Source organism: Antechinus flavipes, chromosome 4, assembly GCF_016432865.1.
Source record: "Antechinus flavipes isolate AdamAnt ecotype Samford, QLD, Australia chromosome 4, AdamAnt_v2, whole genome shotgun sequence".
NCBI lineage: Eukaryota > Metazoa > Chordata > Mammalia > Dasyuromorphia > Dasyuridae > Antechinus > Antechinus flavipes.
In genome coordinates this window covers 417656053-417683893 of record NC_067401.1, presented here as the reverse complement: position 1 = coordinate 417683893, position 27841 = coordinate 417656053, and the positions used below count along the sequence as shown (strand labels likewise).

The window sequence follows — 27841 nt, the reverse complement described above, 5'->3', positions numbered from 1 at the left end:
GGTTCACATAAAACATCTAAACTCTCACAGCAATCAAGTGAAAAAGTAGCCTCCAAAGCTAATTCCGTTGCCCCCTACCATGCTTTCTTTCCTTTCATCAGAACAGAATGATCCCACTGGGAGGACTGTCATCAGGGTTGAAAGGAAGTGTTTGTTGTTGCCTTTTTTCTTCTGCTTTGGTTTTCATTGGTCCTACTGTATTATTTAATCTCTTTTCTTCAGAGAGGCTGATTAAAATGCCCAACACAGACACTTGAAATGTCTTTCACAAAAACTATTAAAAATCCTCTCCCATAAAAGAATTCCCCTAACTTGACTTATCTACAAGGCATAAGTTGTACTTTTCAGTCTATGTTTCAAAATACCTATGTTTCTCACTGAAAATGCAAACACAAAATGGCATCTCATGTTCTCAGGAAGCACTGTTTCGTTATTTCTACTTCTATTGTCTCATCTTATGACATGGTCTTTCTAAATACAAGGAAGGCTGATGGATAAAAAGGCAGACATAGACCCTCCTCAAAAGACTTAACTTCTCCCTTTCCTCTCAAAATTTCTGCAGAAAAAAAGGGGGGGGAAACAAAGGGGGAGAACCCAAATGGCTGAATGGGTCTGCTGTCTCACTTCTGTAGACTCACACAAAGAGGTGGCTCCTCCCTTAGGAAGCCAAATCAGTGAGATCATCTTGAGGTTCTAGCCCGTTACTGAAACCATCCTCTGGGAGGTACTAAGGGGCAACTCGAGTCAAAGCCAATCACCTTCTAACAGACCCTGTCATTAAGACAAATTAAGAGCTGGTTTTGTCCACTAAAAAAGGCTCCAGGAAGCATGTTCATACTCATGAGGAAGAGATGTGGACAATCAAGGATTTCTACCTTGTAAACTCATTAAGTTCTCCTCTGAGACAAGGCAAAGAAAGGCTAGAAGGAGCATTAGGGAGTGAGGAGAAATTAGAGTTTATGACAGACAAGCTCAGTATTCTCAATAAAGCAATAAAGGAGTAACGTTAGGGAGAGAAAGGGAGGAGGAGGGGAAGAGGAAAAGGAGAAGGAAGAAGAAGAGGAAGGGGAAAAGAAAGAGAAGGAAAAGGATGAGGCAGAGAAGGAAAATGAAAAAGGAGGAGAAAGAAAAGGAGAAGAAGGAAGAAGACAAAGAGGAAGAAAATGAGGAGGAAAAAGAGGAGGAGGAAGAGAAGAAGGAAAAGGAAAAGGAGGAGAAGGAGAAGAAGGAAAAAGAGAAGTAGGAGGAGAAGGAGGAGGAGGGAAAGGAGAAGAAAAGGAGGAGAAGAAGGAGGAAGAGGAAGAAGAAGAAGAAGAAGAGAAGAAGAAGAAGAAGAAGAAGAAGAAGAAGAAGAAGAAGAAGAAGAAGAAGAAGAAGAAGAAGAAGAAGAAGAAGAAGAAGAGGAAGCTAGAAACAATTGCTGCTGTGGAGAATAGGCTAAAGGATCCATTAGAAAAGAATAAAGTAATTGATCTGCCACCATGAGAGTAGGTTGCAATTAGATGTCTTGAATTTGTAGTGCAACCCACTGTATGACTACCACCAGCCAGCCACATTCTCAGCAGCCTTGGAGTAGAATTAAAGAAAGCAGATGGAGGAGACAATCCAATATTAATAATTAACAGGACACCAGAATAATACATTTTTGAAGCAGCTACATAGTACAATAGATAAAGAACCAGGCCTGGACTCAGCAGGACCTAAGTTAAATATGACCTGAGACACTTATTATTATGTGACCCTGGGCAAGTCACTTTACCCTGTTTGCTTCAGTTTCCCCATCCATAAAATGAGCTGGAGAAGGAAATGGCAAATCACTCTAATATCCTTGCCAAGAAAACCTCAAATGGGATCAAGAAGAGTTCAACATGACTGAAATAACATATAAAACACTTTGCAAACTTTAAAGAGCTATATAAGTGCCGCTGTTGTGGTACTTCATTATAAACTACTCTTCGTGAATCCACGGATGTCAATGTCAATACTGTCCTTGGACTTTCTCTAGCAAAGATACTGGAGTGGCTTGCCATTTTCTTCCCCAAGTCATTTTACAGACAAGGAAACAGATAATTAGAGTTAAGTGACTTATTCAGGATCACAGAGCTAGCAACTATTTGAGGTCAAATTTGAACTCAGGTCTTCCTGATTCCAGGTGCAATGTTCTATCCATTGTACCACCCAGCTGCTATCTCTCTGGGGGTATATGTATCCAAGTTTGGCAACCCCTAGATTGACCACAAAAGTCTTTTCCAGCTCTCAAATTCTGTGATTCTATCATCTTTTGTTCCAAAAGCATTTCATTTTTCCAAATACTTGTATAAATATCTTTCAATATTCATTTTTGTAAAACTTTGTGTTCCAAATTTTTCTCCCTCTCTCCCTCCCCAAGACAGCAAGCAATCTGAGACAGGTTGAATATGTGTAATTCTTTTAAACATATTTCCATATTTGTCATGTTGTGCAAGAAACAGTGGATCAAAGGGGGGGGGAATCATAGAAAGAAAAAAAAAATATCAAAAAAAAAAAAAAGTAAAAAGACTAAGCTTTAATCCACATTCAGTCTCCATAGTTCTTTCTTGGGTGCAGATGGTATTTTCTATCCTAAATCTATTGGAATTGCCTTGAATTACTGCATTGTTGACAAGAGCCAAGTCTATGTGATTCTAAAATCTAAGATATAACTCCCCTTGAAGGTGACTGAGATAGAGTGGAGATGCTGGTCTTGATAATCAAGGTTAATAAATTTGAAGGGATATCAATACAAAAAGTAACTATCCAAGTGTGAGGGAGGCATTAGAGAGGAAGGAAAGATTGAACCAGATACTGAATTCCTTGAGAAAGGAAGAAGCGTGACTTGAAAGCAGAGGAATTAAAAGGGTATGGCCATCAATACCAATGGTTAGTATCTCCCCCCGCCCCCATTCTGCAGGAGCTCCAATCTACTGGGGACTTGAATTGACAAAGTACTTAGTCCAACACTGCTTAAAACAAAATATCTTTGGAGTACCTCTTTGGTGTTAAAAGTACCTTCACAGCCTGTGGGGCAAATTCTTTTTCCAACATCTCTACCTGTGACAAAACTGCCCTGTAAGGATCAGCTTATTTTTTGGAACCAAGCCATTTGGAACTACGTCCAATGAATAAGGTAGGGGTTCAAAGCAGGAAATATTATTTGGGGTTTAAAAAACAACTATAACTTTTAAATAATGATATTCCCTTATGTAACAGTGCAATGTAAGTTTTACTTCTCTTTATTGTGTGACTTTTTTCTGAATTTTTATGAATCTCAGTTTCCTCATATGTAAATTGGGATTATTATTTGACCTTTCTCAAAGTGCTCTTGTGAATATCAAACAAGAACACAGATGCGAAGCCTTTTGCAATTAAAAAATATATATTATATAACTATAGGATATTGCTGCATAGCTTGTTAATAGGTTCTGAGGGCAAGTCTCAAAAAAAAAGAGTTTTAAAAATATTTATAAGTGATAGCAGCAAATAAATTTAACTCCCTTGATGACTACTTGAAAGCATCACACTTATTTGGATTTATACGTTCTGGTAAATTGTTGAAATATAAGTCTTATATTCACTAAAATATGTCATATGTCATCTTATAACTAAACACTATATTTCATCTTAATTTGTCATCAAGTGAAGGATTGGGTACATGCACTGGAAATGAAATTTAGGGGCTCCATTAATGACCTATTTAGAAAAAGAGCAGATATTTAAGCCAGCATCATACTGCCTGACAAGGTTCCCAGTGTAGGAAGAGTGGGTAAAAAAAAAAAAAAAAAAAAGTAAGATTCTGGAGAAGCTTAAAGCAGTTCCGAACCAATGGTCTGAGTTTCCTCCCTTGTCTCCTTCAGTGTTATGGGTGGCTCTAGCTGCTGCACCCCAGAAAATGCAGCCAGGAACTCATGGTCTAGCTCTTTATCTCCCTTGATGTCTCCTCTCACCCACATTTAGGCCATGTACTGCTTTGAAGCTTGGACAAGGAAGACATCAAAGAAAGAGACTAATGACATGTCCTGTGAGCGTCAGCCTCAAAGCCACATTTCTGACCTTCCGTAACATCATCTTCTGCCCCTAGGGAAAAGATTGTCCAACAATGGACATAATTATGGTATCATTCTTTAAAATAATCAACTTTAATGGAAAAAATCAAAAAAAGACAGAGTGCTATAGTCTCAACTGGGTTCACAACAAGTGACCAATTCTAATAAGATTTTGTTTATACCACTAAAAATTAATTTTTATTAAGTCAATTTAATTAATTAAGTCAAATCAATCAAGTCTAATTAATAAGGAATTAATAGAGAGTGTAATCTCTCTTGACCTCTCAGCATTAATATACCGCCTTTCTGAAACAGCTATACAACCAGGAAATCATAGGTTATATTGAAACCTCCAACTACGTAGAGAAATTCACTCTAACAAGAGAGTAAAAGAGAAGGAATTCCAACAATACATAATTATTAGGCACTTAAGGTGAGCAGAGTATTGTATTAAGGACCAACGACTGTCATATGGAAAAAGAAATAGTATTGTATTATTTGGCTCTGGAGGAAATGGGTAGAATTTACCTACCCACCCTCAGAAAAAGTCAAAATTACTCTTACTGTAAGGAAAAGTATTCTAAGAATTAAAACTATTCAAAAATGGAATAGGCTACCTTAGGAGATAGTGGATTTTCTTTCACCCCGATTCTTTCAAGAAAAGTCTGCCTGTCCATTTGCCCATGTATTTTAGAAGAGATTCTTCCAGGTAGAAGTGAGACTAGTGTCTAAGGTCTCTTCCAACTGAGATTCTGTGAGAGATAAAATTCATAAGTCTGCCCTATTGGAACCTATAGACCAGCAATAATAAGACTTACCTAGAAAATGTCTGTATATATTTGTGTATTTGTATCTGGATACATTTATGTACATATAGATACATCTATATGTATACTAGATACATATAGATCTATGTGTGATACATATGTATCTGTGTCTATATACATATAGATATCTACAAATATACACATATACCTATATCTATATACATGTATATGCATAAGCATGGGTGTGATATATTATATATGCATGGTGTTGTGTATTATGCCCATGAAGATATAAATATAGATATTGATATCTTAACTGAGAGCCACAAAACTGAATACTTATACTTCAAATGGATCTAAGGCTAATAGATCTGACTGGCTAATTCTAAGACTTTATGATAATGCTAAAAATTGTGTTCCCAATGACCTCTGATACATCCAGCCTCCTAGCAAATGGCAAAGGTAATGTGGGAAGCGACTGATAGACTCAAGGAGCCAAAATCACCACATGGTGACAGGCCTTATTATTAGTGTCTTAAACCAGTTGACAACTTTTGAAAAATGTCATACTAAAATTCTTACACTTTTCCTTCTCACAAGATGGGAGTAGGAAGATGGTGCAATGAGCCAGCTGGAAAGCGGCAGAGATGGGAGTTATTGCCACAGCTAGCTACCAGTCTGGGTGCCAAAGAAAACTGGCCCATGTTCCATACTCAGGTTGCTCAAATCTGTCAGAGGCATTTATTCCCAATCTTCAGTCTATGGAGGTGAAGGTCTGACTTCAGCACAGTTGGCTTTCTAAAACAGGGATTTTTAACCTAGGGCCAGAGAATTTGCCTTTCAAAAAAAAAAAAAAATACAATGATCCCTGTATTTCAATAGAATTAGTTTCCTTTGTAGTTTCCTTTGTAGATTCTGAGGCATCCCATAGACATTGCCAGACTGACAAAGGGATCCAAAGGATAGAAACCCTTGTTCTATAAGCTTAGGGCTACATTATACATATGCACCAGTGGTACACAGACCAAAGCCAAAGAGTCATCTACTGAAGTACAAGTGTCCACCGACCAACTGTTACCCTCTAACTATATTCCTGCTACTAAGAGGGACAATGTGGTAACATACAAAGGATAATTGATTTGAAGAGAGGGACCTGAATTCAAATCCTGTGTAAGCCAATTACTACTGGTGTTCTTTTACAAAAGTCACAATTTCTTTGGGACTCTGTAAAACAAAGGGGTTGATTAAATTTCTTCAAAGGTCTCCTCCAACTTTAAATCTATGACTTTAAGAGCAGGAAATGGATGAAGCAATCCTCTGTAACAATATCTGTTTTTCACCATTTGTCATGTGCTGCTATAATGAAAGGTGCTTTTCATAGCTTTTTTTTTCCCTCATCATCCCCTTTTTTTATTTTACCAGGACATGTACTGCCAAGGTAAGATAGCTCCAGACAGCCTCTAGGGCTTCCTACAGTTCCACAAGATTTGTCTGTATTTCATGATTTCATCTCACTCCAGCAGGCAGCTTGCTGGTACACAGTCTTCCATTCTGCTCCAAGCACTTTCTCAGGCTATCTCCAGCCCAGCTAGCCCCTTTCAACCACATCCTGACAATTCTAACTCCCAAGCTGAACTTCTACAGCCAATTAACCACATGAACTCATTCTTCAATGATGGACTTTAGAATTAATTGTATGACATGGGAAACACTGACACAGGACCACTCATTATGATATACCCTCATCAGGGAAGGAGCTGTGCTCTATGCGCAAAGCAGAATTGAAGTAACCCAAAGGAAATGTAAAATGTGCAAAATTAGAGAATCTGCCCCAAATGTACATGGGGACTCTTTGTGTTTCACCTGTGGCAGAGCATTCCGAACTCGTATTGGTCTGATCAGCCAGTCAGACACACTGTAACTTACTCTAACATGATAATAAAATCTATCATATGAATTCATTCTTCAATGATAGACATACTATTCCACCCACCACAGAGTTTTTTCCAAACTTTTTATCCCTCATTAAATCTCCTTCCCTCAACTTTAAAAAAAAAATTACGATTCCTATATTTCAATAGAATTAGTTTTTTTATAGTCCTGTGTATTAAAACAAGATTCTGGGGTGTCCCATAAGCCTTGACACCCTGACAACGGGGTCCAGAGGTTAGGAACTCTTGTTTTATAGACTTAGAGCCACCTTATTTCATTGAAAAAGATTTCAAATTATTTCCTCATCTCACTTAACTCAAGTGCTTTCTGCCACTACCCCTTCCTTTACTCATTTCATATGAAAAGGTAGACCTTCTTTTGCCAAAGTAAGCCTTTCTACATGCACAAGAAATCCTTTCTTCCCATATTCTCTAGAAGATTGCCCCTTCTGTCATTCTTCTTCTCACTAATCTTCAATTGCTCCTGTCTATTGACAGCTTTTCTCTGCCTACAAAAATTCTCATATCCTTTTATTCTCAAAAAACCATCACTAGAGATGTCCATCCTTGCAAGCTAACATTCTAAATCTCTCCTCCCTCATGTGGCTAAATTTTTGAGTAGGTCATTTACAATAAGTGACTCCATTTCTTTTAGTCTCATTCTCTTTGCATTCTGATTTCTTCATCATTCAACCACCACTGCTCTCTCTAACATAGTAAAAATTCTCTCAATTGCCAGATTTAATGGCCTTTTCCCAATTGTCTTCCATCTTGCTTTCTCTGGAACCCCTGACATTATCAATCACTCTCTCTTTCTTGATACTCTCCTCTCTGGAGGTTTTCATGGTTCTCTTCCTGGTTTCTGACTTTCCTCTCCTTTCAGATCATCATCCATACATTCCCATTAAACATGGGTATTCCATAAGGCTCTATCTGGGTCCTCCTTGCTTCCATAGATTCTGGGATCATCTCTATGCAAACACACACACACACACACACACACACAACACACACACATATATATATATATATTTATATATATATATATATAAAATTCCAATATTCTAAACATTTTATATTACAAATAGGAAAGATTTTTTAATTGACAAGAAAGACCCAAAAGGGGAGAAAACTAATTCAAAGCCTTTAATAAGATTATATTTTCTCTATAAATTCTATACTGTTTCCAACCCTTTTCATAAAAGTACTTAGCTCATATATTGTGATTAATCAATTAGTAAAGACCAAGAGTTATGTAAAACACAGAGAAAGCATTCTGTGCCTATCACCTTTCAAGGAAACAAATGAGAAAATGGGTGTTTATAACAAGCTTTCTTTTTTTTCCTTTTTTTTTGTTTTTGTTTTTGTTTTTGTTTTGCTGAGGCAATGGAGTTAAGTGACTTGCCCCGGGTCACACAGCTAGGAAATATTAAGTGTCTAAGGCAGGATTTGAATGCAGGTTCTTCTGACTTTAGGGAGGGTGTTCTATCCACTGTGCCATCTAGCTGCCCTTACAACAAGATTTCTTAAGTTGTCTAGTTGTTCCAGACTCTTTGTGACCCCCATTTGGGGTTTTCTTGGCAAAGATACTGGAGTGATTGGCCATTTCTTTCTCCAGCTCATTTTACAGATGAGGAAACATAAAAACAGGGTTAAATGACTTGACCAGGATCACAAACCTATTAAATATGTGAGGCCAAATTTAAACTTATGATGATGGAACTTCTTTTTAGACTCTTGGTTAAAGTTATAGGCCATGTCTCTAAGATTATCTTTATTTAGAATAATTTAATTCAACATTCTATCATTATATATCATTATTCTATCATATCATTCTAGAGTAGTATCATATTCTCTTACTATTCATCCCTTGTACTCCCCTCCCTTTGTAAATTATCACCATATAATAAAATAATTTAAATAATTTCCATGTGCAGTGATATGGAACCAGATCCACAAGTTGGCTGAATAAGCCTCCCATCCTATCCCAGTCTAGAAATTGTAGATTGTAAAAGATCAGACAACAAAGTATTATCTTCTTTAGGTGCAAAAAAATCTTTGCTACCATTTATGAAATGTGAAGTTATTCATTAAAGCTAGATAAGATGTTTGTTGTTGTTCCTCCTTCACTTTCAAAGAGGTCCAATGACATTATGGGGTAGCATCTTGACTTGTCAGTGAATTGGATTTGTGAAATTAGAAATAGGTCACCTATGGGTTAACTGAAGTATCAAGACTTTTAAAAAAAATTATATTTTCTTTAATTTAGTGTCATTCCTCTCCAAACTGCCCTATGATAATGTTCAAAATTAGAGAACCTACCCCAAGTGTTCATATGGACTATTTGTGTCCAACCTATGGCAGAGCACTCCAAGCTCATATTGCTCTGATCAGCCATGGTCAGACACACTGTAATTCCACTCTAACATAGTGATGTCATTTTGGTCCTCTTCAAAAATAGAGAATAACCAACCTCTAGTGCTTTAGATCTTCCCAACTCCTTTTCAGTTCCTTTTAGTTCCTTAAAAAGAATGTAAGCTCCTTGAAGGCAGGGGCTACCTTCTAGTATTTGTATTCCCAATGCCCAGCAATTAGTGCTTTAAAAATTGTTGTGAGAGGGGAGGTGGTTATTTTCCTCACCTAAAAGCAGGTAATGCCAGATCAGTTATTTAAATCTTTAAACGATCGTTCTGTTGATTCAGATATCTTCTAATATCTGTATCCCCAATGCCCTGCAATTAGTGCTTAATAAATTGTTGGGCAGAGGAGGGGTGGTTTTCTTCCTCACCTAAGAGCAGGTAATGATGGATCAGTTATTTTAAATCTTTAAACGATCATTCTGTCAATTCAGATATTCACCTCCAAATTTGACTCACAAAATCTGAGGTAAATCAAAGAGACTGAACAGTGAGCTAATTCGACAGTAGTGAGAATGAGAGGTTAGTATGAACAGAGAGGAGAAAAAGGAATCCAAGCTCCACTAGCAGTAATTAGCCTTTAGAATCTCTCAGGGTCTTAAATTCCCCATCTATAAAATTTGAGGATGGGGAAGGTGGAATTGGATGACCTCTGAGCTTCCTCCCCAGGTATTTTTATAAGCCAATTATCTTTGCATTTCATTCTTCCTAGTTTCAAAATAAAGGAACTTGCCAACCCACCAGTTGTCACCTTCACCAGGTTATTTTTAAGATAGCTAGTTATAAGTCCTTGGAGATTTGAAGTAGACAGGCATTTCACAAGTACATATCGGCATAACTCTAAGCTCCCCAACTGCTTTCTGAATACAAACTAATGTACAAAAGCCCAGAGACTGACTGTGACTATTGAATCATAGCATCCAACATGTCTCATTGAATTAGGAATAAGAAAGTACACATTTATGTTCAAGAAATAGGCTTTGTGTTGTTCTAAACCAGCTGTGTGACAAGTTCAAAATATCAATCACTGTTCTTTTAGCTTTCTAATTTATTTGACTCCCCCCTTGTGACTATCAAGACAGGAGTACCACTGATGACTGAGCATTGAAGGGCACACAGTACCAATACGATCATTAATATTTGCAATTTTCAATCTGATTTCACAATCTGATTTCATTTAGACACCCTAATTCCTTCCATAGAGTCTGACAACCATCTCTGTTTTGAGCAATATCAACATTTTATATCTTTGTACCCTATAAGGGCAGCTAGAAAGATGCACCTGCTTTAATTAATAAATAAATGGATCTTGATATTGAGATTATCCAAATGAATCCATCTAATATTAATGTAATATAATAGGATGTATTATTGCTAATATGTAATTATTACATATTAACGTAATATAACGTAATATAATAGGAAAAGTCCTGTTTTTGGATTTAGAGAATGTGGGTTTGAATTCTAGCTCTGATACTCAATACCTAAGTCACTTAAGCACTGGGCCTCAGTTTACTTCTCTGTAAAAATGATGACCTTGGACTGGATAATATCTTCCCAGATCCAAACTGCTTCCTCTTCTCTATGCAGCACTCTGGCTCTGCCATATCCCCACTTGCATTGCAAAAAATTACAAAACAAATGAAAAATAACCTAATTTGTTTTCATGTTATAAGCTAGTGAGATCCTGCTGACACATAAAAGAGGCTTATTATGGAGAAAGCACTCTTACCCAAAGAGAAATCCCAACAATTTGGATACCTAGAAAGAAAGTGGACTGGGAAGTAAAAGGCCAAATATCCGATAAAAAGCTGAAGCTGTGGGGAATCCAATGTGATCTGGCTAGAAGGCTATTATTCATTTATAGGATTCTTCTGTGGACTAAACCATCAATTTAAAGGACTAAAATCAATGTCTCAAGGAGAGTGCAGTATGATGGAACAAATATTGGACTGAGTCCAGAATCTTAAAGTTAAATCTTTCACTTTCTTTAAAAAAAATCACTTTTCTAGGCCTCAGTTTCCCCATCAAGAACACAATTCTGTCAGTAGCTCATACATAGAGTATTCTTAGATTTTCAAAGTGCTTTAGTCAGTAAATTGATAAACACCCTGATTAAGTATCTACCATGTATGCTTTCCACATACTATCTCAGGTGAGCTTCATAAAATATTATAGGGACAGAATAGGTTTTCAAGCCAAATCATTTGAGTACAAATCTATTATTCACCCTATGGCACAACTGCGTCTCCTAAGTTTAGAGGTGAAAAGGTCATTTAGTATGTTTACATATATTGGATTTAACATATATTTTAACATGTATAACATATATTGGATTGTTTGCCATCTAGGGGAGGGAATGGGGGAAAGGAGGGGAAATTTTGTAACACAAGACTATACAAGGGTCAATGTTGAAAAATTATCCATCCATATGTTTGGAAAATAAAAAACTTTAATTAAAAAAATAATTCAGTACCACAAAAAAAAAAAAAAAAAAAAGAAAAGAAAAGAAAAGAAAAGAAAAATCATTTAGCCCAATTCCCTCATTTTAGAAATGTGAACACTGAGAAGAGAAATAGCCTGAGGTCACAACTCAGAAGGTATGTAGCAGGATTCCAAATTCAACATATTTCCCAAAACTTCTAAGATCCTTTACAGTGTTAATATTTTGTGATCTGCAAAATGAGATAATCACACTTCAACTCCTTCCTACAGAATTATGACAAATTATGACTTGGTGAGCTCTAAAAAATGAACCCTTAACCCCAGATTGTGCATATTTCAGGGGCAATGGCTGGCCTCCCCTCACTACTTTGAAAAATTAGGACATTTGGGATTTCTTATCAGAGAAGTTAAGAAGGGGACCGGAACAACAATGGCTGGTGTAAAACAGCCATCGGCTCCCAGGGAATGGAGGTAGGGGTGAGAATAAGCGTAAGGGGGCAGAGTTCCCAGAGCTTAATCTGTCACTTGTTGATAGCATTATAGTTATCAGACCTATAGGTTAAGGCTCCAAGTTTCCACCCGGCCTCTAAACTGTCTCTTAACTAACTTTAGAAGCCTTCCTGAAATATTTAAACGGCTCTTTCCCATACAGTGCAACTTTGGTCAATGTCCTCTCAACTTTCTGTGATCAGCCTGCTAGAAATGGTGAATGGAAGGATGAAATCATCAATCCCACAGACCAACGGGCTAGGAACATTTTTATCCCGCCCGCAGAAAGGCCCTCCAAGCCACTTTGAATGAAGCAGCATCAACTGACATCTGCAATTAACTACCCTTCCAACTAGTTTTTGGAACAAACCCATTTGTGTATTCTAGCTTCCTTGCAAAGTCTCATTGCTCCATCCCTCTCTCCTGGGTTGTGGTTCAGAGCAAGTTAAGCCTTTCCAATGTATCTGGGGAAAGATCTCCCGTTCACGCCATGTCCCCACTTTTGCTCCCTGTAGTTTCGTAGTTAATGATGAAAAAAGAAATACTTACATCTTCTGCACCTAAAGAGAAGATGCAGCTGTTGCTGCCGTTGCTGCTGCTGCTGTTCCCATGCCTGCTGTCTCTGCAGCTGCTACACCCCATGCTCACAGCCTCTGCTAGTATGACTCACAGCTGGCAGGGATGGTCAGTTGCCACGTCAGCTGGCAGGAACCTTTCTGCTGTGGATGCCATTTTCTGATGGGACCGGTTAGCATGTGGAAACGGAGCCTGGAAGGGTGGTTCCCTTCACCATATTGAGAAGGTCTGAACAAAGAAGGTCACAGGCTTTTTTTCTTCTTCTTCTTTCAGAGACTGAAAGTTCAAGCTCCCCCGTCATGAATTTTTGAGCCAAAAGAAGGCAACTGGCTAAAACCTGACAAGGGAGCAAATTCTATTTTATATTTCTACCTGTGAATGTATTTGATAAATAAGGACACATTAGGGGCTATTCCTGCCCTTTTGTGGGTAATATTACCCAGATGAAAACATGATAAATTCTATGATTCTATGAAATATGTCTTAACTATTTGCCTCCTGAAATGAATTATAGTATTTTATCAAGGAATTTTTTTTATTTTATGTATCTTTTTTTTTAATGGAGAAAATATTTATTGTCCTTGATCAAACTTTCTTCCTTCCAGAATTCCAGATAGGAAATTTCAAAAAGTTCTTGAGCTTAAGTAACATAGTGAGTTAAACAAAAATGCTTCCCTAAGCCTTCTCTTAATAATAAATGGTAAATAGATAGATAGATTTAACATTTTTGAATAATTTTATACTATATTATCTCATATGATCTTCACAAACACCCTAATATGAAATGTAATAATAATAATAATATATAATATAATATAATAAGCATTTATATAGCACTTTTAGTGCTATATAATTTGCAAAGGATTTTTAAAATACTATCTTTATCAAGTGTTATTTTACTTTACAGATTGTTGTAGTGCAAAGATTATGGCAGGGTTCAGTCTCCCAAACCATATACACATACTAGAAGGTCAGGTTTTAGGGTGTGGCTACAATTTATCCTTTGATAGGGGCATCTAATCTTTAACTGATATGCTCCCCCCCCAAAAAAATGATTATTAATATATCACTAAGATAAACCAAAGTTACTGAACTTTTAGAAACAGAAAACATTTTCCAGTTTTTTTTATACCTTATATCTCTGCATATACCGTTTGATCCAGAATCACTGGCTCCTTACTATTCCTTAAAGAATATATTCCATCTCCACATTCCAAGTACTATTAATAACATTGCCCATCTATCCTCCATTCCTGAAGCTTTCTTCCTCCTCATCATTAATGTCTGACTTCCTTGACTTCCTTATTATCCCAGCTAAAATTCCACTAAAGTGTTTCTTGATCTCCTTTAATTTATAAATATATAAAATGTATATATACACATATATATATCTTATTTGTACAAAATCATTTGTGGGCTGACTCTCCAACCGAATTGGGAGATTATTGAGAGTTCAAACTGTCATTTGCCTTTCTTTGTATTCCTACTTCTTAGCACTGACACATGGTCTTAATAAACATTTTATAGCTGATACAGTAGACTAAGATATCAGGACATAAACTATTCAGTTAATTGGAATAGAGATGACTGAATGATTGATCAGTTGATTGATTCAAGCAATATCTTCTCTTATTTTATGACATGTAAATGACTTTCTTGGGGTCATCTAGCTAGTCGCTATCAGAAGGTCTTTCTAAGAACATGTCCACAATACTGTTCTGTAAGAAGCACCTCATGTTTCTCTCTATCGGTGTAATTCAACAAATGTTAAAGTTCTGAGTATTCATTTCTTGTAACCTTCCCTTTAGAGCCAAAGAGAATAAAGCTCATACTTCTTCCATGTGGCAACCCTTTAAATATATGAATACAGCAACAACATTCTTTATAAATTCTCCTCAAGACAAACATATCTAATTTCTCAGACTAATTTCTATGATGTCATGAGCTTCAGACTCTTTATCATGCTATTTCCCCTAGACCCTCTTCTGTTTAGCAATGATTTTAAAATGCAGTAGCCAGAACTGAATACAAAACTCCAATTGGTCTGACCAGGATAGAACAGGAAGCATAACTATTATTTCGTTAGTCCTCAATGCTATATCTCTCACTGTGGCCTAATATCAAATTGATCTTCATGCAAACAATTCCCAAATTTTAATATTGAAACCACTTTCTTTTATTTTTAATTTTTTTCTGGTTATACATGTACATTCATTTTTAAAAAAACATGTTTCCTTATGAACCATATTGGGAGAGAAAAATTAGAACAAAAGTGAAAAACCATGAGAGGAAAAAAAAGAAAAAGAAAAAAAGGGAACATAGCCTATGGCGATTTACATTCAGTGTCCATATTTCTCTTTCTGGATGTGGATAGCATTTTCCATTCAAAGTTATCAGAATTGCCACTGAAAAGAACCATGTCGTTCATAGCTGATCATTATTCAATCTTGCTATTATTATGTACAATGTACATGAATTGATGCTTAGTGAAGCAAGCAGAACCAGGAGTACATTGTACATTCTTTGACCATAAATTCCTCCCTTATCCAAAGATCTGATAGGCAAACTATTCCTTGTTCTCCTAATTTGCTTATAATATAATCCTTTACACCCAAATCATATATCCATTTTGGTATAGGGTGGAACCACTTTCTAATATGAATTCTAGTCCTACTTTGCCAACTTCCTACTAGACATCAAAACCTGGATTCCCAAAAGCACCTCAAATTCAACATGTTCAAAATGGAAATCATCACACACACACACACACACACACACACACAACCTTGAAATGTACCTGTTTCTGTTGAGGAGAAATTCATAACTGTCTCTTCCCTGGTCACTAAGTCTTATCACCAGATCTCCACAACATCTCTAATACCCCTTCCCTTCTCACCATTCACCAAAACATTACTCTACTTCAGGCACTCATCATTTTGTTCTTGGACTATTTTAATAACTTCCTAATTGGTTTCCCTGCATCTACTATCTACTCTTTGTCTTCCCACTAGGCTGCTAAATTCACATACCTAAAACATAGATCTGGCCATGGCATTTTCCTACTTCAAAATCTTTAGTGTTTCCTTATTTCTCCCTGGATAAAATATAAATGCTATAGCTTAACAGTTAAAACATTCCACAAAATGTTCTGCATGAATGCACATGTAACTGATAACAAATTGCTTGCCTTCTCAATGAAGGAAGAGGGGGAAGAGAGAATTTGGAACTCAAAATTTTTAAAAACATATTAAAATTTTTTGATTTGTATAAAAGAAAAATAAAATAAACATTATATGTTTTTTAAAAATCCACAATTTGACTCCCACTTAATTTTCTGAGTTTATTTTGTATTACTTCTTTTCAGATATTCTTTATTCCAATCAAACTAGACTATTACTGTCCCGAATTTCACCTCCCAGCTTTGCACAGGCACCTGATGTCTAAAATGCTCTTCCATCTTATCTCCAATCTTAGAATCCCTGAGACGTCATCTCTCGCACAAGATGCTTTCTTCTCCCAAAGATGTTAGGTTTATGTCCTTCCCTTCTTATTTCTTCTACAGAGCTAAAGTTGAGGGTGGGGAGATGGGGGAAGAATCACGGGAGTAAAAGTCTAATAAGGTAACAATTCATGGAAATGAACCAAGCGGTGGCGGCAGAGAGCAACAAAGGACCTGTAGAGAACAACAACCTGTGCAGACACAGAAGACCGGCAGGTGACGGCAGAGAGCAACACAGTCTCGGAGGACCTGTGGGAGACCGAGATCGAAATTCAATAGTCTGAAACTCAATGACATCTCCAGAGCAGGTAAATGATCAAAAGTTCCGCAGCGGGAACAGCCGGCAACAGGACCAAAATAAAGGAGCTTTGCTTGCAGAAATTGTTCTTGGAGGGTAAATTAACAAACTCCCTACGTGTTCCCCTTTCCAATGTGTTATCCTGGCTACATATATTCCCCGTGTATAAACTCACCTCATACATGATTCCTGTCCACATATTCCTTAAATTCTTTATATTGCCACCAGAGTGATGAGGTAACCATGGTGATTGTAGTTTATATATAGGAGGATATTCCTTGTCATTTATTTTGCTCTCCCATTTATTAAAATGTATTTTTCTTTGAACTCATGTTGTCACTCCCATAAAAGGACCATTGGTGGAGAAAAGGAGGAAAGGGATTTGATTTTTTTTAATATTTCTACATAGATATTTTGTAATTTGCTTATTTATGAATATGTTATTTCCCATAAGTATACAGAGCTTCCCATCCCTCTTGGGCTGAATTTTAGTCCACTAAATGCTAAGTACTCTTTTGTTTAACCTTATGAAATCTACTCACCCCCAAATTAATGTTAGTGATGACTACAAGAACTTACATGTCTTCTTGTATTCGGATTTTAAAGTTAGAAGGTAGTTTCGAGGACATCTGATCCAATCCCTTCATTTTAAAAAAACTTTTCCAAAATCATAAAGCAAGTTGACAGAACTAGAACTAAATAACTGAAAATGGTTCTTCGTCTTCTTATGTTAGCATACGCAGACACACATAAAAAGAACACACATTAATTTTGATTTGCATTTTGGACAGATTGGCATTTAATAACTTTGATGATCATTATATAAAATATAACAACATGGTTTGGATTTTTAAAACTCCATAGATTTCTCTCCTTAAATTGTTTTATCAGGAAAAGAAATATTATTATTCCAAAACATAATAGCAAAAGGTATATAAACATAATAAATATAAGAAATAAAGATCACAAGAAATTTTTTAAATGTCGATTACATAAGATTTAAATCTTGCGCATGAACAAAATCAATATAATCAGAATAAAACTGTCAATTGGAGAAAAACTACAACAAAACTCTCTTATAGAAGTCTGATTTTAAAATACATAAGAAAATACAAATGACCAAGAGTTATGTCCTTGCAGTAAATGATCAAAGGAGAGGAATGGACAATTTCAAAAGAAAATCAAATGATAAATAATCGTATACATAAATGTTCCAAAGCAATAACAATAAGAGAAATGCAAATTAAAACAACTTGAGGTTTCAGCCCACACCCAGGATATTGGCAAAGATGAGAAAAGACAGAAATAGTTGGTGTTGGAGGGGACTATGGGAAGATGTGCATACTAATGCACTGTTTATGGAAATGTGAATTGGTTCAAACATTCTGGAAATAATTTTGGAATTATACTAGAAAAATAATTTGACTTTTAATAATCTTTGCTGAAAACATATTTCATAAAAATAGAGAAAACTGTCCTAGATTTACCAAACTATTCTTGTATGATTTTTAATAGCTTCTATCCCTTTTTCTAACCACTCTAAAATTGGTATTACTGAAGTGGAAAGGAGTCACACAGGACTGAGGCCATTTTGCATTTTTCAGTGTTTCATGGGTTCCCATGCCAGAAAAGGAAAAGAAAGAGAAAGAATACTAAGAGACATCAAAATTCAGATTAATGCAATGACCAATGGCCTCCAGAAGACTGATAATAAAGCATGCCTTTCTCCTCTTAGTAGAAAGATAGAGTAGGGATCACTGGATACCAACAATGTGTCTTTTTTTTCTTTGCTAGATTATACTTCTTTAACACAAGAGAAGGTAAAGGGAGAGCATGGCCTAAAGAAGTAATAGCAACTTTAAAAAAAAAAAGATACCAAAAAGCAACAATAAGCATTTATTTTAAAATGTAACCACTAGATTCATTAAAAGTATAAATAAATTGACCATTTTTCAAATAGAAAATAGACAAACACAATAAAAATCTTTATCTTTGACATCCTATCATCCAAAAAGCTCCAGAAAGTAGTATTTCTGATATCTCCAATTAAAATCTGAACACTGGTAATATGCACTAATGCTGGAGGCTAAACAGAATATATTACTCAGATTCTGCCAGAATTAAATATAAATAGACTTCGAACTCAAAATCCCTTTGCAAATAATGGTGATTTTTTAAAAATCACTCTTTTTATTCACTATTTTAGTTTTTGAAGAAAAAGCAAGAGAAGCAATAACTCAGCTAATTGGAACTTTTGACTAAGTGAAGGTACCTATATGTTTTCCAACCTGATAGATATCAAAGTTCCCACTGTTCTCTGAATAGCTCAAATGGGAAAGGTTACAGAAAAAGGAAGAGCAAGCAGATTGTGCAGAGTTATCCCATCACTTTATACACACTGCAAACTTCTCAGCCCAAACCCTCCATTCATTTTGATAAGGAAGTTTTTGTGGGTGGACAGCTAGCTGAATATTACTGAACTAAGAAGGGATGTGGGTGGGATTGATCTCTACCTTGAAGAGAAAATCAAGTAAACCTGGGAATTTTAGAATATAGTCTGTTTCTTGGAGCCTCATTGATTTCTTAGCTACCTAATGGTGCAAATGGAAATCTATGATGAGAAGATATGTCAAATACTTTCAAATCAAATCTCTCCAGTGAAGCAGGAACATGAGGACAGCAGAAAACAGTTCCTTAGGGATTCTTGCCTATACTTGTCAAAAAGCAAAGAAACTCACCTAGCCTTAATTATTGTCACTTTGACCTAAGGAAGTGATGCTATATATTTTCATCATTTAAGATACCAACTGATCATCTTTCAGTCAGTCATCTAGAAGTGGGTCTTTTCTTTTTTTTTTATTTTATTTTATTTAATAATAACTTTGTATTGACAGAATCCATGCCAGGATAATTTTTACACGACATTATCCCTTGCAATCACTTATGTTTCGTTTTTTCCCCTCCCTCCCTCCTCCCCCCCCCCCCAGGATGGCAAGCAGTCCTATATATGTTAAATATGTTGCAGTATATCCTAGATACAATACATATTTGCAGAACCAAACAGTTCTCTTGTTGCACAGGGAGAATTGGATTCAGAAGGTAAAAATAACTCGGGAAGAAAATCAAAAATGCAAATAGTTCACATTCATTTCCCAGTATTCCTTCTTTGGGTGTAGCTGTTTCTGTCCATCATTTCTCCAATGAAACTCAGTTAAGTCTCTTTGTCAGAGAAATCCATAGAAGTGGGTCTTTTCAACAGCGAGGTGATTCAGACCAGTTCTAGAGAGAGCACTGTAGGAACTGAATGTGGATCACAACAGAGTATTTTCACTTTTTTTGTTGTTTGCTTGCTTTTTGTTTTCTTTCTCATTTTCCCTTTTTGATCTGATTTTTTCTTGTGATAATTGTGTAAATACATATAGAAGAACTGCACCTGTTTAACATATATTGGATTACTTGCTATCAAGGGGAGGAGATGGAGGGAAGAGATGGAGAAAAAAATTGGAACATGAGGTTTTGCAAGAGTAAATGCTGAAAAATATCTATACGTGTGTTTTGAAAATTAAAAAAAAAAACTTAAAAAAAAAGAAAGTCATTCACCTAGAATTTATTAAGTGCTTACTATATGTCAGGAAGTCTGACTAAGCTAAGCCTGGAAAATCTACCAACTGCATGTTATAATGCAGAACTGATGATCCTCTGACATCTGGAATGGTTCTTCCTATCTGAGTGGGGATGATGAGATCCTCTAAATAAAGTTAATTTTAATTTGTTTTATTTTAAACATAAACTGCATGTCATATGTTTTGAGAAGGCAAACAGGGTGCCATGTAAGAATGCTTTGGCTGGATCATGAAAGGGGACAAAGAAGAAGAGGACCCATGGAGAAAGAAAATGGGTGGTCACACTACAAAGCACGTTTATTTCCTTATTTTAATTTACCAAATCTTCTGCTCATTAACTTGGCAATTAAGAAACCCCTACTGCTTAGTGATATTCTAGAACTAGAAAGATTTTTTTGCTTTCATAAAAATATTTTTATGAAAAAAATCAACCAATCAAGTCCTGTTTCAGCAAAGCTTTTAACAGTTTTTTCAATTCAGACTTGGGCAAGGAAGAAATTCAAATCTCACTCAGTAGGTGACACAGCATGATGTCATCCTGGTGATGTGGGTTTTTATTATCCTTTGCAGGTATCAAGAGAGCCATACCGATCTACCTAATATCTGATCTCTACCTAAAGAGAAATTTTGGGTACACTGTGCCCAAGGCACCATAGGGCACTTATCCAAAAAGACTTGGTTCCTATCATCCCTATCAACCAGCCCTCTACAAAGAAATTTAAGGTCACTCTGCCATTGTTCATGGGGAAGTGATAGGAATAAACATTCATTGAGTGCCTATTGTATTCCAGGAGCTATGCTAAATACTTTATAGATATCTCATTTGATCTTCATAAAAGTCCTAGGATGTAATGTCTATTATTATGTCTCTTTTTTCTTTTTCTTTTTTTTTAATAGCTTTTTATTTACAAGTTATATGCATGGGTAATTTTACAGCATTGACAATTGCCAAATTTTTTGTTCCAATTTTTCCCCTCCTTCCCCCCACTGCCTCCCCTAGATGTATGCCTCTTTTTTCACAGGAAACTGAGGCAGACAGAAGTCAAATGACTTGCCCAGAGTCACACAACTAACAAGTATCTGAATCTAAACTTGAATTCAGGTCTTCCATTAATCTATTGCCCAGCTGCCCCACCTGTTCCTCAATAGTGTACAACTCTTCATGACCCTTTTTGGGATTTTTTTTTTGTTTCCTTCTCCAGCTTATTTTACAAATGGGAAGAGTGAGGCAAGCAGGAGTAAATGACTTGCCAGCTGGTAGGTGTCTGAGGTCAGATTTGAATCAGAAAGATAAATCTTCTTGACTCCATGACCAGAACACTACTCAATGTGCCCAGATGCCCTTACTTCAATCATCTCTTTTGCACAAGGTGATGTGACGCTGGGGAAGCGCGCATTCTTCCTAAATCTATGCACACTTTCCAAAAATTAAAATTACAGCCTGCCCTCAAGTAGCTTTTGTTCTAAGTGGAAGGCTCCAACAGGGAAGCAAATGCAGATGAAAAGTATACATAGAAAGTGAAACTAGGTGATTTCCAGAAAGAGAGAGCTCTAAGTAGGGGAAGGAGAGGTGGGGAGAACAGGATTGGGAAATGACATTCATTGTGTATTTAGAAGGCTGGGGTGAAGAAGTGCCTTCTAGATATGGGAGTCCAGTGCAAGGGAAAAAAAAACAAACAAACCACAACAGTGTGAGAGCCCATTTGCTGCCCATTCTTATTCTCTCTAGACTGCAGGAGGGTGAAGACAACATATTCCTAAGGAGCCTCAAGAAAGACTTTGACATCCAAACCTTCACAAGCAGATTCATTTAACAGAGAGGATGACCTTGCCTGTGGTTTTACGCTGGGTCACGTGTTCAAAGGCATCATTGATCTGTAAGAAAACAAGATACCAAGATATCGTGCAAGTATACAGACATGCAGACTTTTTTTTGCCATTGGCAAAAGTATTGAGCTCCATCTTATACTTACCTGGCAGCATAGGATCTCTGCACCAAATAGTTGTGGCAGGAAAATTCCTTTAAGATCACCTAGTCAAATCTCCTCATCTTACGATTGAGGAAACTGAGCCAAGAATGGTAACCATCACTCTTTCCACTAACTACTAAAATAGCGGATCCCTGCCACTTGTCAGAAACTCATAAGAAAATATTTTGTTTTTATTATTTTATTTTTATTTTTATATTTTTATTATTATATTTTATTATTTTAGTAAAGCTTTTCTAATTTCAAAACATGAGCATGGATAATTTTTCAACATTGACCCTTTCAAAACTTTGTGTTCCAAATTTTCCCCTCCTTCATCCCACCCCCTCCCCTAGATGGCAAGTAATCCAATATGATACATTTTCCTTTAAAAAAAAATTTCTCTCAATACCACCACTTTCTGCCCTCTCTGCCTAAGTCTATACATTTAAATGATGGATTCACTTGATATTTAATAAGGACTGATACGCAAAGGTTTTGGATGCCACCCATGCTTTATTGTGATGCATCTTGAGTGTTAGAACTTCTTTGTTTGGGTTTCTGAGGCAATGGGGTTGTGATTTGTCCAAGTTCACTCAGCTAGTAAGTGTCAATTGTTAAGGATCTGTTTTGACTCCTGAATCCAAGGCTGGTGCCCTATGTGCTGTGCCAACAAACTGCCCCTCTTTAGAGCTTCTTTGGAAGAAGAAGAAGGCTGCTATGCAAAAAAAAAATCTAAAACTAGCCCTTCTGGGCTTGGAAACTTTTCAAAGATCTCTCCCAGTATTTAAGGGGCTTTCATCTCTTAGGCACCTCTACTATAACCAAACTGGATCCAGGCTGATCCAAAGGCTGGTGCAATTTAGAAAAGTTATCTAAACCCCAAGTGATTTTTAGCAACATTACTTTTCTCCCTTTCTGAGGTGAATTTTAATCCTAATCTTAGAGAACAACTGCAGGGCAAGGAGAAATTAAGTGAATTATCTAAAGCAAACCAAATAAAAAGTGTGTGAGAGGCTCAAGAATGTCTACTTTATATAATCTGGGTCCTAATCTGGGGGATCCACTCCATCACCTTTATCTCTCAGTAGTAAACTAATGCTAGATATCATTATATGAATAAAATATAAAAATAATATAGTAACAGAAGAATAATAACTCTCTAAAAATATCGTACATCAAAGTTTGCAAACCTCTCTACATCCAATTGCCCCATTTCAGCCTTGCAACAGTCCCAGGAGATAGAGATTAGAGGTATGGGTAACCCCATTTTATTTATGGGGAAACTGAGATTCAGATAAATTAAATGATTCACCCACAGTCAGACAGGATATAAGTGAGTGTTAGTGGAATGGGAAAAGAAAAAGAAACATATTTTGATACTTTGTTCTATCCTGGTCTCCTTATTTTTTTTCTGCCAACAGGCAACCAAAAAATTGTGGGAAGATAAACAAAATCTTCTTTGTTGACAGGTTCCCCCAAAGAAATAGATAAAGGCACCTCTCCACAGGAGAGGGAAAAAAGGAAGAAAACTGGCTCCCTGGGAAACACGTGGGCAGGGAAGCTCACTCAACCAGCTTGGGGAGCCCAGATGAGTTCCATTTGAATAATTCCCTACTGGTAACACACAATGTTAACTTGTAGTCACCAGAAGAGTTTTAGGCGGTTTTAAATAATGCCAGCCAAGTATTCAAAAAAATAAATGCTCTATAGCATATGCAGAACAGATTCACATTTGCAAGTTTATTAGAGATGTATGCACATAGTTACACTTTGGAGGAAGCTTAAAGCCACATAAATGGGACTGTGGGGGACTGAAAAAAGGAAGTTAACTGCTAACAAAATTAATTTCAGTGACTAATCGAATTATATTATCCCATGATACCCACCATGATTTAGCATTCATTTCACAGGCTCCCAATTTATGTCATCTAGCAGAACTTTTTAAATGATTTTTTTTAAATCAAAGGTCAAAAGTCCCTTTTCCTCTGGATAATCCTTTGGGGAACAGACCACTGATAAGAATTTAAGGTCTGTGGAAGTAGGAATTGTTTCATTCTTGGTATTTTGGCCCCCAGATTAGCTTAGGACATAGAAAACAATTAATGCTGGTCAACTGATTTCAAGAAATGATCTCAGTGTTTGCTTTTCAGGTTATTTGTCGAATAGCACAGTCTCAGCAATAGCACCAGGGAGAAAGGCAGCAAGAGAGATTAGAAAATTTGCTGGGCAAGGGGACTGAATTCAAATTCTCTTAGACATTTAGTATTTGTATGATCTTGGGCTGATAACTTGATGGGTATTGATCTCAGCGCCTTCACTGATAAAAATGAAGGATTGGACTATAGGATCTCTAAAGTCCTTGACAACCCTAAATCTATGATTCTACATGGTAAATGTTTTCTGAGACACAGTTATTTTACTCCTGTTTCATGGCCCAGGAAGACAGAGAGAAATTTCCAGGTTAGAATTAATCTATCCTTTAGAGCTTAGTTACCTCCTCATACTCCAGGGTATTCATGCCTAGGTGCTGAAGGCTTTGGAGGACATTAGTCTCTCTGACTAGGCTACCTTGGAATACTGGCAACAATCCTACCCTCTAGTAGTCTATGGGGTATCATTAGTTTAGCCTGAGTTCTTTTTTTCCTTCCATATTAAAGGGGAGAGAGGGAGAGAGAGAGAGAGAGAGAGAGAGAGAGAGAGAGAGAGAGAGAGAGAGAGAGAGAGAAAGAGAGAGAGAGAGAGAGAGAGAGAGAGAAAGAGAGAGAGAGAGAAGAGAGAGAGAGAGAGAGAGAGAGAGAGAGAGAGAGAGAGAGAGGCAAAGAGAGACAGAGACAGAGAGAGAAGACAGACAGAGACACACAGAGAGAAGAGAATTTAGAACTTTTACTGAAAGCACAACACTCAATGGCACAGTAAACTTTCTGACCATTTAGCCATTCCCAAGAGGAATCCCCATTCTTCCCTTCCTTTAGTAGCATCTCACCTCCTCCAGCTTAAAGACTCCTCCAATGTGGGGTCTGATGGATCCTTCCTTACAGTACTGAAGAGCTGAGGACATGCACCTTGAGAAGACGGGGAAATTCTCTTTCTGATATCGGGTCCAGTACACGCCCATGGCCGACACGTTCTTCAGCAGGAGGAGATTGGATGGGATAGACAGAATTGACCCTCCTGTAAAGCCTATCACCACCATCCTGCCCTCCCAGGCCAGGCTAAGGGGGGAAAGATAACAAATAATGTTCTAACACAAAAAAGCAAAGTGCCTCTTTCCTATTTCTAGAAATCCCCGTAAATCACAATAATTTGTTGTTCAGTTCTTTCAGTTCTGTTCAGCATTTTGTGGTCCCATTAAGGTTTTGAGGACAAAGATTCTAGGGTGGTCTTTCCATTTCCTTCTCTGGCTCATTTTACAGATGGGGAATGAGACAAACAGAGTTAAGTGACTTGTCCAGGGTCATACAACTAGCAAGTATCTGAGGCAGCATCTGAACTCAGGTCTTCCAAGCATAGTACTCTCTTCACTGATCTAGCTGCTCTGGACCACAGTAATAACTGATACTGATTTAGAATTTAAAGATTTGCAAAAGGCTTTCATACATTATTTGATTCAATCCTCACAACGTTTATAAGTGAGGACCTAGAAAAGTGACTTACAGCATGATACAGTTGTAGGATTTGAATTCAGTCTTCCTGACTCCAAGATCAGGACACAAAGGATAATTCTCACTTTCTTAAACTGGTTTACTAATAAAAAGAAACTAATATACTTGACATTAAGGATGAAGGACAAATGAGTCTTTAGGTGGACAAAGTCTTTCTTTTCTCAATTCTCTTTGTTATAAATACCTACCTATACAAGTGTATCCCAAGTTTTTTAAAAATCCAAAAAAGTCCAAACATACAAAACTGAAGTTAGATTTGCTTTAGGGGAAAAAATGGCTTAACTATAGGCATTCCCCAAAAAATGGGATTTTTTATAATAAAAAATATTTTTGTCTTTTTTCTTTCTTTTTTTATTTTTTTCTTCAGTGGCTAGCAGAGTAGTTCTATTCATTCATCATTCTGTTGTTTTCGGTTATGTCCAACTCTCCATGACCCCATTTGTTGTTTTCTTGGCAGATTTACTAGAGTGGTTTGCCATTTTCTTCTCCAATGCATTTTACACATAAGGAAATTGAGGCAAGCAGAATTAAGTGATTTGCCCAGGGTCACACAGCTTGTACGTGTCTGAGGCTAGATTTGAACTCAGGAAGATGAGTCTTCCTGACTGTAGGCTGGGCACTCTGTTCACTGTGCAATTTAGCTGCCCTGAGCTATGTATTAGATAAATGTTTATTGATTGACTAATTGTTGGATCCTTTAAGTCATAGTTTCCGCAAGGACATTTTAGAATATTTTATTTACTAAAAATAAATGTAGGGGCAGCTAGATGATATAGTGGATAGAGCACAAGTCCTGAGGAGAGAAGCTTCTGAGTTCAAATCCTGCCTCAGCCACAACTTCCTAGCTGTGTGACTCTGGGCAAGTCATTTAACCCCAATTGCCTCAGCAAAAAGGAGATGATAGATATAGATAGATAGATAGATAGATAGATAGATAGATAGATAGATAGATAGATAGATAGATAGATGATAGATAGATAGATGGATGGATGAATAAATGAATACATGAATGAATGAATGAATGAATGAATAAAAATGTAGAGGTAGGAGTGGCCATACTAGTCACTACTTCCTCTAAAGGATGGGTTTTATGAGTTTTTCCTCCTGAGGGATACATCCTACAAGCTCACTTGTCTCAGATTTATCCATAATCACTATGTCATTTGCATCATTTGACAAACATCACTTTCTCAGCAAATTACTTCTATGTTGCAGTTCTACCTTTTCCAACTAGGTGGCACAGTGAATAGAGCAATGATCCTGGAGTCCAAAGTTGAATTCAAGTGGTGCACACTTCTGCACCAGACAAAGCAGAAAGTCAGAGCCAGAAGATGGTCACCAGAAATTTTAGCCTAGTCATTGACAAGCCTTGAGTTTAGAGATGCCATTCTAAACCCTCCCAAGGGGGGACCAGAAATTTTAGCCCAGCCATTGACAAGCCTAGAGTTCAGAGCCACCATTTTAAGTCCTTCCAAGGGGTGACTTTACTGCACCTGCGGAGGGCAGTGAGGCAAACGTCACCTCCCACACCATCGATGACCACGTTGACTCCCTGACCACCTGTTAACTTCTTCAGTTCCTCCTTCAGATAGCCCTGGCTATAGTTCACAGCAGCCTTTGCTCCCCTCTTTAATGCCAGTTGGCACTTCTCATCGCTTCCAGCTGCTGCAATCACCTTCAGGAGGAAAATAGGAAACAAGGCTTTGAGATCATGCGTTATAAAAATTAATTGGTGAGACTGGGCAGGTTTCATGAGAAAGAAAGAAGAATTCAGGAGTGACATGACTTAAGAGGAATATGATTGCAATTAGCTGAAGAGCTAGCAATTAGACTTGTTTTCCTTGGTAACAGAAGGCAAAACTAAAAGCAATAGGTGGAAATTAAAAGGAGACAGGCTCAGGCTTGATGAAAAACATCCTCAACATGTGGGATAGGCTTCCAGAGAAAGAGGGAGTCCCCTTCCTGGGAGACCTTCAAACAAAACTGGGAGATCACTTGTCAGATATGGCATAGAGGGAATTCTTGATCAGGTATGATGGGCTAGAACAAATAAGGAATTCTTAACTTTGGATCCAAAAATGGTTGTTGTTTTTTTTTAATGAC

General features: G+C 36.9%; 2 protein-coding genes across 3 annotated transcripts in view; both read right to left on the bottom strand.

Annotated features, from left to right (window-relative positions):
- SEC16B (SEC16 homolog B, endoplasmic reticulum export factor) overlaps positions 1-13317 on the bottom strand; it is a 76497-nt gene extending 63180 nt beyond the window's left edge. The window contains exon 1 of the mRNA XM_051998891.1: positions 12660-13317. The gene's annotated coding sequence lies outside the window, so the exon portion shown is untranslated. The remainder of the gene's footprint in view (positions 1-12659) is intronic.
- A 2193-nt stretch (positions 13318-15510) lies between these two features.
- The window catches only part of LOC127562861 (quinone oxidoreductase-like protein 2), a 41701-nt gene continuing 29370 nt past the window's right edge, over positions 15511-27841 (bottom strand). The window contains exons 10-12 of one of the 2 annotated variants that reach the window (XM_051998889.1): positions 27232-27413; positions 25060-25288; positions 15511-16434 (exon numbers count right to left, since the gene is read on the bottom strand). In XM_051998889.1, coding sequence (XP_051854849.1) covers positions 16315-16434; positions 25060-25288; positions 27232-27413 — 531 coding nt within the window. In that variant the 3' untranslated portion in view covers positions 15511-16314. Of the gene's footprint in view, positions 16435-17252; positions 21982-25059; positions 25289-27231; positions 27414-27841 lie in introns of those variants that run through there. The other variant, XM_051998890.1, reaches the window with a different exon arrangement.